The following is a 12,662-nucleotide window of genomic DNA, read 5'->3' as shown; positions in this document are numbered from 1 at the left end:
AAGATACATTTTTGAGGTTAGAAAAGTTCTGTAAAAACTTGGTGATTCTCTATGAATTCATCAGTTTTTAACCTTTAGCCCCAAAACATCAGAAATCAGACATCAACATGGATAAAGGTGATGCCAGCAGGTCAAAGGTCACACCGATTCCTGCTGATGATCAAGTCTAAAACAAAGTGGTGCGTTTTCTATAATCGGACCCGTCCAGACTGTAATCCCCCCAGAACCGGCCCAACCAGACGTCTTTTATTGGATAATGGGATTAAGGGGAGGAAGAACCGGCAACACAAAGACTGGAGAGATTACATCACAATGGATCGGATCAACCAGAACAAAGGAGAACCAAACCGGCCCAGAACTCCACAGAACTTTCTCCCTTCACACAGAAAGGTCCGGTTCTTTAGAACAGGTCATCTGATCCCCAGAACGAGGATTTATCACCATGGACAAGGTTCTGGACTGGTCCAGAGTACCACCAAGACCCGAGTATGCCAAAACCGAACAGAACCCAAAGATAGGCAAGAACTGGACTCCAGAACTGTCTCTATAAAAGAAAGTAAACAGAACCAGAGATGTAAGCAGAGTTCGAGATAAAGAAACCAAAGCTAGACCAGAACCAGGTCCAGATGTTGACTGAAGCAGAACCAGACTCTAGAACGGTTCTGGAACCTTAAAGGAACCAGAAACTGGGACAAGTTCAGCCCAGAGCCGGACCATAGAGACCAGAACCAGTCAATGATCCTGACGGGTCTGTCTGTGGTACCTGGACCCGTTTCCAGTGGTGCTGGTGGTTCCGTGATGAGCTGATCGGCCGGTGAGGTTGTTTTGGTGCCTAAACCCGGTTCAGCCAGCAGAACCCCTATCTGATCCACTTAATGAGCTGTAAGCTGATTGGTGCCCAGCGGGGGGCGCTGCGCTGAGCCCTCAGATTAACCAAGCAGTCCCATGATACCAGAACTCCCAGGGAACCGGGTCAGGCTGCAGAACCTGGACCCAGCGAAAGAAACTGGAACCAGTTCCAGTGATTCCTTCAAAATAAGAGCCCCAGCCAGCAGGATAAAATAAATTAGTCTTTATTTTACAAAACAGGAAGTGGACTCATTTACAGTTGGATCAGAACTCGGCGTCCTGGTTCTGTTCACTCAGCTGGGCCCGTTCCAGCCTCAACAGCAGACTACGGATCTCGTCGCGTTTCTGCCGCGCCCGTTGCCGTGGGAACCAGCCCTCCAGTCGCAGCGGCGGGTCGAAGTCGACGACGGGGTTCTGAGGAGCCAATCAGAGGGAGGGAGACGTTTTTAAAGACGCGGTTCCACAGTGGCAATGACATCACTTCCTGTGGGGCGGCCGACCTGCAAGAAGCTCTCGGCGTACTGCAGCAGGTAGACGCCGCAGTCGCTGCCGTTGTCCTGCTGAGGAACGCTGCAGGTGCAGCTCCGCATGGAGGCCGGGGCGAAGAGGCGTGGAGTCTTCCTCCGAACCTCCCACTCCACTTGCAGGTAGCTGGAAGGGGTCAAAGGTCAGGGGGTCAGAGACACTGCAGGTGAGCGCAGAGGCGAAGGAACTCACCCTCTGATGAGTCGGCAGACGTCGTCGTGGCTGGAAAGCTTCAGGGAGTCCATGACCAGGATGCACGGCCTGCAGGGAGCAAAAACACCAAATAACTCAGGGAGAATCAATCTGTTTAAAGTCTCCTCCAAAAAGAAAAAATTAAAATGATTTAATGTAAAATTAAAATGAGATCCCAGACGTTCTATCAGCAGAGGAAAGTTAGGCTCACCTTTTGGTGACTGTTTTCTTCTGACAGCCCAGCAGGGAGCACTGCAGCCAAACACACAGGAAAACAACATGAGCTTCAACAGAAGAAGAAACGGCAGCACTAAGCTGCTGTTTCTTAGCTAACGCTAAGCTAAGCGTTAGCTTAGCGTTAGCTTAGCTAACCAGGTTAGCTAACTGTTAAAATGCTACATACCTAAACAGCAACTACTGAGTGTTATAAGGCAACAAAAAAAATATTAAATTAAATGTTAAATCCTAATACAACATAAATAATATGAGAATAATATAATATTATGACTTTATTCATGTAATTTTCATTTTCCCCTCAGTGTGGCCTAATCCTCATCTTGTTTTATAATCCTCTGGGTAATTCCTGTTTATACGACTCAGCATTTTTAAAAGAAACTGAATTAAAATAAATGGGACCTAAAATGGCCCCATGATGAGTCAGCAGATTTTAATTGTTACCGGAGGCAGCTGGGACCTGGGGCGCGGTTCTGCTGCAGCACGTTCGGATCCACCTGCACAAACACCAAACATCTGGACTTGATTCCCAGAACCGGCTGGTTCCATCAGAAACTGATTACCGGGCCCAGCAGGTCCGTTTTATAGACAAACATGTGCCGAGCCAGGTTCTGCTAGGTGTGACGTCTTCATCCCAGAGAACAAGCAGAACTTTTTCTAGTCCACATCTGGTGGACAGCGCCACATCCTCCACCTGACAGAACCGGGCCAGCCGCTCACCTGCTCCGCTCTGGAACTCCTCGGTCTGAACGCCCTCCAGTCCGGGGAAACAGACCACCACCAGGAACCAGTGTGCTCTGAGAGACAGAACCACGAAACCAGGTCAGAACCACTGCTGTGAAACCAGACCAGAACCGGGTGGGAGAGGAGCCAAAAACTGGACTCAAATAAACATAAAGATATTCTGTAAAAGAAGTAACTCCAGCACTAAATTAATAATTATTTAATGTTTACAAATTAAAGACAAACCAAAATATAAAGAGTTTGAAAAACTAAATGAAAACAAACAAATTAGGAAATTTTAGCTGAAATTGTACTAAATTTAACTCACGCTTTGTTAACAGGCACAAACAGGAAGTCTTTGGAGAAAATGTCCACGTCCCGCGTCCACGTCTTCACCCTCTGATGCCTTGTGTGATGGTCGCTGTGGAAGCAGCAGAAGAAGAGTCAGTGTGACATCATTTCCACTGGGCAGTGGCGCTGGGCTTACGGGACAAAGGGGGCGTCGCTCTCTCCAGCCGCTCGCCGGCAGCTCAGCTGCTTGTAGAAGAAACTGCTGAAGACGTGACTCCTCTGGGCCACCGTACCGCCAACGCCCTCCAGGAGCAGGTACCTGCCGAGAGGGAGACCCCTGCTGGTCAGACACAGTAAATACAGCCACAGAGAAACCCCTGCTAGTCAGACACAGAAAATACAGCCACAGAGAAACCCCTGCTGGTCACATACAGTAACTGCAGCCACATAGAGACCCCTGCTGGTCAGACACAGAAAATACAGCCACAGAGAGAGAAGCAGACTGACTTGAGGTAGAAGTCGATGATGACGTCGTTCAGGAACTCCCCGGCGTCCAGACAGTCCAGGTCTTCCTGCGTCAGCGTCATCCGACCGATACACGGAACCAGAGGGTACTGGATCAGCCTGCAGACAGAACCTGGTTAACCTGGTACACCTGGACCAGAGCAGGTGATGAACCGTCACTCACCTGGTGGGCTGCTGACCAGCAAGGTTACTCTGAGCAGCACTGGACTGACCCGGCTTCTGTCAGGAAACAAAACCAGAAGGTCCAGACTCTGTTTACACTAGAGATGCAAACCTGCAACTAATTATTGATTGATTAATGCTTTATTAATTAAAGCATTAATGCTTTAATTAATTAAAGCATTAATGCTTTAATTAATAAAGCATTAATGCTTTAATGCTTTATTAAGCATTAAAGCATTAAATGCTTTAATGCTTTAATTATGCATTATGCATTAAAGCATAATTAAAGCATTAATGCTTTAATTAATAATGCTTTATTAATTAAAGCATTAATCTAGTCCACACCTGGTGGACGGCGCCACATCCTCCACAGAGACACCTGCTGGTCACACACTGCAAAAACCAGTTCTAATCAATTATTAACGTCCGCTTAGACTTTATTTTAATGCTGTAATTTGGCCTCCATCCAGCAGATTGCAACGATAGTCACGCTTAAGTAGAGCCAGTTGATACAGAAACAAAAATGGCGGGTCCATACAAGAACAGGAAAGATAAACTTTCCATTAAGAATCCAGTTTGGGATAAAAAATTCACTTAATGCAGTTCTGCTCTGAAATATAAACTTTCAAACTCCTTAAGTTTCATCCTAACAGCTGCATGACGGAAAAGCAACCAAAACTATTGATTTGTTTCAAAGACAAGGATAATATGTCAGGGGATAATGCTGAAAAATTGTAAAACGATGGAAGACTCATAATGTGACAGAGCCACAATTTTCTGTTTATTCACTCAGTACTAAATACAGATGACGAAGTGTCAGCATTTTAAAGTCAACATGTTATGAATAATATAGCCCTTTATCTTATGGACAATAAATCGATCAGATCGATCAGCTTCTGATGAACTCACAGCAGAATGACCCAGCAGCCGCAGCAGGTGCCGGTCCAGAGGAGCGGGACAGGTGTGGAGCAGCAGCAGGCCCTGAGACCAGTCGATGGGGGAGGAGGAGTGGTGCTGCTTGTACTCCGCCATGTCCAAGATGGAGGCCAGCAGAGCGGCCTGCATCTCCGATAGCTGTTCCTTCAGCAACACCAGGAGGAAGGAGCATGGCGGCGCTGCACAGGAACAACTGATCCTCAAACATCGACACCAACAACCTTCAGCACAATCTGCTCCTTTTGGAGCTAATCGTTAAACAATTTAGTGTTTTTGCTAACTTCAATAAGGCTAAAGCAAGAGTTAGCAAAACTGAGCAACTAGAAAACTGAAACCATGAGTGTGTTGCTGTAGCATTTAGCATTAGCTTCCACTAAATACCATGTAGGAAGACCTCTGCTCCGCTAGCAGCAGGTCTGAACTAGACTCACCGTTAGCTCTGGTGCTGGACTTCTGGATGAGCGACAGCTCCCTCTGCAGGACGTTGGCCTGAGCCGCCAACACCCAGAGGAAGAGCAGCGAGGGGGCGGGACCTTTCCATCCGGCCAGCAGATCCCCGCCCATCGCCACGCCCCCGTCCCAGACGCCGTAGCCTCGGAGCTGAGAGGCCACCACCGTCACCTCGGTGTCCTCCGATCCTGGAAGGACAAGCTAACGTTTAACGTTACAGAACGGAACCACAGCAGAGACAGAACCAGAACCCGGGCCTAGGTCCGGTACCTTTCACTGGGAAGGTGATCCCATATTCAGCGATCTGCAGGAACAAAGACAAAAGCTCTTACTGATGGGTCGGGAACAGATAGATGGATCGGTCAGATGTGATACGGACCTTCATAGCGCCGCGAGCGTCAGCCTCCATCAGGCCGGAGTGGAGCGAGCAGAACTCCAGCTGCAGGAAGGACGGCGGAGAAGAACCCAACAGAACCTTGGAGACCAACAACAGGTGAGTACAAACTCCTGCAGAAGGTCTGATGGAGATTTATCATAAATCATATTGGTACACCGCTTTAGCATTAGCTTCTACTAAATACCATGTTGGTTTAGCGCTTTAGCATTAGCTTCTGCCAAATACCATGGTGGTACAGAGCTTTAGCATTAGCATAAATATCATGTTAGTTTAGCGCTTTAGCATTAGCATCTACTAAATATCATGTTGGTTTAGCGCTTTAGCATTAGCTTCTGCCAAATACCATGTTGGTACAGAGCTTTAGCATTAGCATAAATATCATGTTAGTTTAGCGCTTTAGTATTAGCATCTACTAAATATCATGTTGGTTTAGCACTTTAACATTAGCTTCTGCTAAATTCCGCTTCCTCTGACCTGCGTCTTCTCGGTGTGTCTTGCTCCATCCACCCGTCGGGACGTCCTCTGTCCTTCATCGTCCTCCTCCTCTTCACTGGATAGGACGACTGAAAGCAGAGAGAGGATCAACATTCTGCAGAGCGGACCAGGAACCGGGCGGCAGAGGAAGCGAGTCAGACTCACTGGCTTCACTGGGATCCAGTCTGGACTTCTTCTGTCTAAGAACTGAAGTAGCCAGCGTCTTCCTGTCTCTGAACGTCCTCCATCTGTGTCTCTGAGCCTCCATCACGTCCTCCAGGTCCGCACACCGCCTCCTCCTGGCTGTCTTTGGCGACAACACCGTCTTCATCGGGGACGAGGAAGAGGAGCTGGACAGTGACACAAACTCGTCCTCAGGCGTCTCCTCTGGGCCAACGCTGGACGAGTTCTTCTTCTCCTGGAACAAACAGAGTCTCAGGCTGGGGACAACCGGCCACAGCCTAGAGGATCTTCTGTCCTCTTACCTTCCCGTTGGCGGCCGGGTCCACTTTCCTCAGTGGCGGAGAAGAACTCAACTTCCCAGCATCCACCTGTGCTCTCTGCTCCTCCAGGTAGTCCACAGCCTTCACAGATATGCGTTTATGTGGCATGGAGGGACTGGAAACTTTCTTCTGTGGTGGAGACTGTAGACCTGAGGTGTTCTCTGACTGCAGCAGATGGTCAGACGCTCTCTTAGGCCGCCCCCGGCTGGACGAACAGGGGAACAACACATTATAAACCCTGAATCATTAGGATAAAAGTAGCTGTATCAAAATTGTATCAAAACGCAAAAACAAATCTATTGTAAAAGCAAACTAAAAACTCAACATCCTGATTTCTGTACAGAACGTATCTGGAAATAATTTTAAATATATTCTGGGCTACAGGAACATGATAAATGTCCCTCTTTTGCTGTTTTTATTCTTATAAACTGTCTTTTTTTTAATGGTTGAGCCTAATTCTACTTTACTGCATGTACATGGTGCTATACGTATTAGATGAAAGCAAAATATCTGATTATTAAAGTTTTCTTTAAGATTCCTGCAGTCAATCAGGATGAGCTTTTATCAATAATATTAATTGAAATATTATTAATTATTAAATAAAACTGTAATACAACAGGAAGATGCATTTAAATAACCAGAATAAACAAAAATATTGAACAATTTACAAACTAAAATCCTTCACAAAATATTATAGTCAAAAAAATATGGATATTTACAAATCTCCCAAGTAAATATAATCTGGATATTTTTATATTAATTAATTTAAAAAATGCCCCATCTTACCAAAAGATGAATAAATTAAATAAAACTCTAAATGAAGTAGTGAGGTGCTGCTATGGATCGAATCCTCCAGATGAATAAAAACAAATCGACTCCAGCAGCTTCTGCACAGACATGATAAACTGTTATCTCACCAGTTAGAGAAGCTCTGCTGCCATTGGCTGCTCCAGCTTCCTGCCGACCTGTGATTGGCTGATGAAGCTCCGCCCCTGCCGGAGCTGTCCACACCTAGCAGAGTTTGGATGTAGCTCCTGAACGGTTGCCGCGTCGCCCTGAAACAACAACAACTTTGTTTTCTTCCTGCTTCCACATGGTAAAATGTAGCGGTCATCCTGGCATGAAGGGGGCGCCTCCACCAACCTTATTGCAGGTGGCTTCCCATCATGCATTCTGTCAGATCCACCTCTTCTGGTAGGATTCCCAAAATCCTGCTTGGACCAGAGAATACACGTAAACGACGACGTATTAAGGCCATTGTGGAAAGAAAAAATATATCATAATAAATCCCGCCAAAAAACCTTTTGAGATTAATTTCTGAAATTTTCTAGATAAAACAAAACAAAAAAAAATTCTGAATTTCAAAAAATTTGACTTTTGAAACACTGAAATTTCAGCATTTTTTCTAACAATTTTTTTACTTTAGACATTTTTTTTTGAGATCTCAGAAATTTTCTAGGATAAAAAATTTAAATTTCTGACTCAAAAGTAAGAAAATTACTAGAAAAAAACTAAATTTTGAGATATTTTGAGAAAAGAAATTTCTAGCAGATATTTTACTTTTGAAACTCAGAAATTTACCGTTTTTTTTCTATTTCTGAGACTAATCTCAAAATTTGTCAATGTCAATTTTATTTATAAAACACTTTATAAGAGATATTAACTGTACCAACGTATTGTATAGTAGTCGTAAAGCACAAATAAAGCACATAAGAATAAAACACAAATTAAAGCAAGTTTTTTTTAATGGAAATTAACCCCGTCATACCTCCTTAACCTGGGGGTCAGAGCCATGGAGACGTGACAGGGGTGACTGCAGGTGGATGTGAGCAGGGTCAGAATCCTCAGGTTGTTTCTTCTTGGGGATTTTATAAGGAAACGCCATCCTGTAAAATAAAATAAATAAAAAAAAAACATTCCAGACTCCATTGAAAAAACAACCAATTCCACAGCAGCGCCCCGGTTTAGCCACTGTTTACAGCGCACTGACAACGATGAAAACACTGCACCAAACTCCATAGAAAAACATACACATTTTACCAGTTGCTACAGAGTACTTTTGAACAACAAAATGACATAATAAAACTAATTGAAAATCAAACACACACCTTAATTTAAATATCCAGCGTGGTCTAAGTTGATAAAATTGATTAACTGTTACTTTTAACGCACTTCAAACGACACTGAACCTGAACGGAAAGTGCAAATGACAGGTAAAAGTGTACATTTCAGTAAAACTAGGAAACTGAAGCAGGTTATTTTAAAGCCGAATTTCTCTGAAGACCTTCTTCTTGATTAATCATAAATATTCACTCAATCGCTTCCTTCATATTCATCTGACTTTAAACTGTTTTCACACACACCAACCTGTTTAAGCCAACGGAGCAGCTAACTAGCCTGCTAGCCGGGGAGCTCAGCTATCTCTCCGCGGCCTGGTTTCGCTGAGGCGTCCCTGGGGTCTCCAGTGGACTCATGGAAAACAGCAGATCTTTACTCTGGTCCAGAAGAACCACACAAGTACTTACAAACCGGCATGATACCCCCCGAACAGAACCGGGTTCATCAAGGTAATGAAAACAGAGACCGTGTTCTTCTTCTTCCAGGTTACCGGCGGATTGATCACCACTGATGGGTGCGTACCGCCACCTTCTGTCCAATACGAGCAACAACAGCCTGCTTAAGTTTTATGTTTTCTGATAATATTGACATTTTATTCAACCTGATCCGCCCCCTTTGGTATTTTATCATATTATATTTACTCTGTATGTTGATTAAAACATCGCATTTAGCACACTGCAAAAAGGTCATTTCAGCTCAGGGGTAGAAAGGTAAGTTCGGGACGCTCACTGACCTCCAGGGCAAAGGCCAGAGAACAAAGGGGGCCAAACCAAATACTTTGACCGTCTCAAAATTGGTGAAGATCGTCCACAACCCTGGAGAATCCTTAGGAGCCGAACAAACTTACACATTACAGAAATGGCGAATAAAAATGTTGTTTTGTTTTCATTTTATGTTTTCATCTGGGACAAACACATGGCGTCAATGACAAAAAATATTCTTGTAGCACTACTAACGGAATGAGAGTGGGTATTCAGATGCTTTCCACCTAGTTCTATGATCATTGTTTCAGTCTCCTGGGCAAGCATACTGTCAGCAGATAACAGGGATTACACTTCTTATATGACAAATGACGTTTTTAACACTGGCTGGGAAACCTTAGTGGCAGACGACGGGAATAAATGGACAAAAGACTGGGGTACTACTGCGTACGCACAGCATCACAAACAGATATTTAGTATCTCACGCACAGATGACGGGATACAGATGGGTATAAACTAGAGATGTGCCGATCAGGTTTTTTCCTGCTGATACCGATACCGATCACCCAGGAGGGCCGATCACAGATACCGATCACAGATACCGATCACATAATTATTATTTTTTTAATCATAAGCACTACGGTTACATTATGTGGAAAAAGGAACCATGAATTCACCTTAATTTAGATAAAAGCTTTTAAATAGCTTTTTCCAAGAAAAAAACTAAACTAAACAAAACAGGCATTGTGCAAATTGTACTGCTATCAATAATACTATCTTTAACAGACTGAAAACATATGAAGGCTCTGAAGCGGTTAAATAATGCAAAAAGTCAAAATAAAACCTCTCAACATTGCCAAAAAATTCAAGCATAAAACTTAACATTCAAAGGCAAATACAGGCTCCATTACAATAAACAATCCTGAGTTACTGAATGAAAACTTCCTGATAGCATGACGGCTAGCTGATTACTGCTAGTTCTGATTGGCTGTTTCTGACTGAGAGGAGATCGATTATTTTTTCAGAGATTATCTGTCTCATGTTAGGACAGCGAAAGTTTTAATACGTATGTAAAATGTTTTTTTTTTTAGGTTAGATGCTGCAGCTTTAAGCAGAGGTTCGGTGTGAGAGGTTCAACAGTGAGAACAGAACCAGCGTCTTACATCGCAGCTCGAAGACTTAAATAATTTTGTGGGTTATTTGTTTAGCTTTCTGACCGTCATGCTAATCCGGGTGAGTGTTTGTAGCTGTGCGCTGCTTTACCTGCTATCTGATCCTCCATATGTCTTTTTTACTGCAGTGAGCCTCGATGTAGCCAAACTCCGTCAAGTATGGCATTGTTTTTATGTCGTTATTAGCTTCGTTGTGTTGATGCATTTTGACCTGCTTCACCCCCCGTGCTTCAATTTTCCGCCGCAACACGCAAACACTCAGTGCAATATAGTTCCACGTCGCTTAGGATTTGTTGCTGCGCGTTTGCGCAGTGTGAAGGAAAGAGGAGACCAGCTGCACAGGCAGGCTGCAAAATGAGATGCAGGTGATCGGTATCGGCAACAAGAGACTGTGATCGGCGATCACCGATCATAGATTTTTTCACGGAAATCGGCCGATTATGATCGGTGGCCGATCGATCTCTAGTATAAACACAACCACATATCCTTTGATTCCCCCTGCTGCAAAACAGAAAGAACCTGATACGACATGCTGGGGATTTTATTTGTGGGCTTATACATCAGAAGCTGATCCAAAATTTCTAACAATTCTCTGTGAAGAGTCTAAAGAAGGTGGGGGAAACACTACTTCTCCATGGACAAAAGGGGTGAAAGTAAAAGAAGTAGAAACCGTTAATGATTGGTTCAAAGTTAGCACAGGTGTGTCAGGACTAAATAATAACTGGTTATTAATGGTAGAGAAGGCTGCTAAATTAACCCAGCAAGATTGTGTAGTTTGTATGGAACCAAGACCTTTACTAACCCCAGCAACCATTACCAAGCAATGCTTATTAGAAGTGATGAGTAAAACTAATCCTAATAGCAGCTGTGGGATTTATGATTCAATATTTCCTCTTGCAGCAGCTGATGAAAAGAAACCTTTCTTTTCTAAAAGATAGCTCCAGGGAATTTTACATGTATCAAAATAACAGGGAGTGGGAAGAGATTAGGAAATCTTTCTGGTACAATGTTTTTAACCCCGTCTCTCCTGCAGATGTCTGGTGGTGGTGAGATGATGACAGACTTTTTAATAAGTTACCCTGAAAGGTTACAGGTTTCTGTGCTCTAATTTCTTTACTATTGCCTGTATCTGTTTATCCTATGTCAGCAACAGATCTAACACATGTTCTGTCTTACCATTTGCAGAAACGAGAGCTGTCATGGGAACATAATGCGTCTACATACATCCATGCCATCCGAGTCCCTCACGAATATAAATTGGCCGGCTAAATTGCAGCAGGTTTTGAATATACAATTTGTTGGTGGTGTACTGTAAACAATAACGTAGACAGGATCAATTTCATTCATTACAACGTGCAAAATCTAGGCAACTGGACACAGGCTGGGTTCGAGGCAGTTCATGAACAGCTGGCCGCTACTTCACTGATGGCTTTCCGAAACCGTATAGCTCTTGACATGTTGCTAGCTGAGAAAAAGGGTGTGTGTGTTATCTTTGGAGAAAGATGTTGTATATATCTGCCAAACAACGCAGCAGCCGATGGGAGCCTGACGAAGGCCATTACAGGGCTTCGTACCCTTAATGGCAAAATGAAGGAAGCCTCTGGAATAAACACCTCCATGTGGGATACATGGTTGGATGTTTTTGGAAGGTACCGGACCCTTGTGTCCTCTGCTTTAGTATCAATGGCAGTCTTTGCTGCCACTCTAACCTTGTGTGGATGCTGTTGTATTCCTTGCCTGCGTTCTTTGTTTAACCGCATCATCACCACAGCAATTTTGCCCATGGAGGACCAGATGGCACAGATGTATCCTTTGTTGATCACAGATTCTGAGTCTGACGAAGAATCCTCTGCTGAGGATTCCTCTGACTTGTATTTAGATCCTAATTTTTGGACTGAGTACAACCCTTGAGTGTAAGAACATTTGCGTTCCTAAAAATGAACTCCCAGCTGAAAATTGTTTGAAGTGGCTGTTTAGGAGGGATGTGAGACTTAGAACAAATATTTGATAAACAGGGAGGAATGTTAGATCAATTGTATTATTATCAAATGTTAATTGTTTTATATACCTTTATAATGTTCTTGTCTTATATGCTTTTATTTGTTTAGTTACATCTTTTTGGAATGTTCCTTTATTGTTAAATTACTCTGATTCCTTTCTCAGAAGGCCTCTCTGAAGAAGAGCAGTGACAACAGCTTTCTGCAGTAATCATTCAGTGGAACATTCTGCTTTTTGACCTGTTAGATAGCTGTAAACCATCGCCGTGAAGACGAACAACTTGCTCTGTTCGACCCTGTGTCACGAACTGGATAATCTAGTGCAAGATAGATTGTGTTGTTAGTTAGTGATAATCATTGGCGCTGTAACTGTGTGATGAAGTGTTTTTCCCCTCCCTTTAGAGTTACAGCGC

The 12,662-nt window shown here is 43.6% G+C and overlaps 1 protein-coding gene across 6 annotated transcripts; it reads right to left on the bottom strand.

Moving 5' to 3' along the window:
• Positions 1 to 1,057: 1,057 nt before the first annotated feature.
• LOC103481345 (sentrin-specific protease 7) lies at positions 1,058 to 8,901 on the bottom strand. Of its 6 annotated transcripts, none has more exons than XM_081613008.1 (22): positions 8,629 to 8,901; positions 8,030 to 8,147; positions 7,405 to 7,475; positions 7,179 to 7,316; positions 6,244 to 6,466; positions 5,924 to 6,173; positions 5,759 to 5,847; positions 5,267 to 5,362; positions 5,158 to 5,191; positions 4,869 to 5,075; positions 4,411 to 4,616; positions 3,847 to 3,894; positions 3,503 to 3,558; positions 3,322 to 3,438; positions 3,011 to 3,151; positions 2,852 to 2,944; positions 2,521 to 2,597; positions 2,245 to 2,297; positions 1,778 to 1,818; positions 1,567 to 1,635; positions 1,350 to 1,500; positions 1,058 to 1,263 (listed from the first exon to the last, which is right to left on the bottom strand). In XM_081613008.1, exons 2-22 carry the CDS (start codon positions 8,144 to 8,146, stop codon positions 1,114 to 1,116), a joined length of 2,427 nt encoding a protein of 808 aa, XP_081469134.1. In that variant the 5' UTR covers position 8,147; positions 8,629 to 8,901; the 3' UTR covers positions 1,058 to 1,113. The 6 variants fall into 6 exon arrangements, with proteins under 6 accessions (XP_081469134.1, XP_081469124.1, XP_081469130.1 ...); XM_081612998.1 differs by having other exon boundaries at positions 5,924 to 6,176; positions 8,629 to 8,900; XM_081613004.1 differs by having other exon boundaries at positions 5,924 to 6,176; positions 7,405 to 7,472; positions 8,629 to 8,900.
• Between the last annotated feature and the right edge of the window lie 3,761 nt (positions 8,902 to 12,662).

Source organism: Poecilia reticulata, chromosome 2, assembly GCF_904066995.2.
Source record: "Poecilia reticulata chromosome 2, P_reticulata-male-v2, whole genome shotgun sequence".
Lineage (NCBI taxonomy): Eukaryota > Metazoa > Chordata > Actinopteri > Cyprinodontiformes > Poeciliidae > Poecilia > Poecilia reticulata.
Note: the sequence above shows the minus strand (reverse complement) of the source record. Positions and strands in the feature narration are given on the sequence as shown.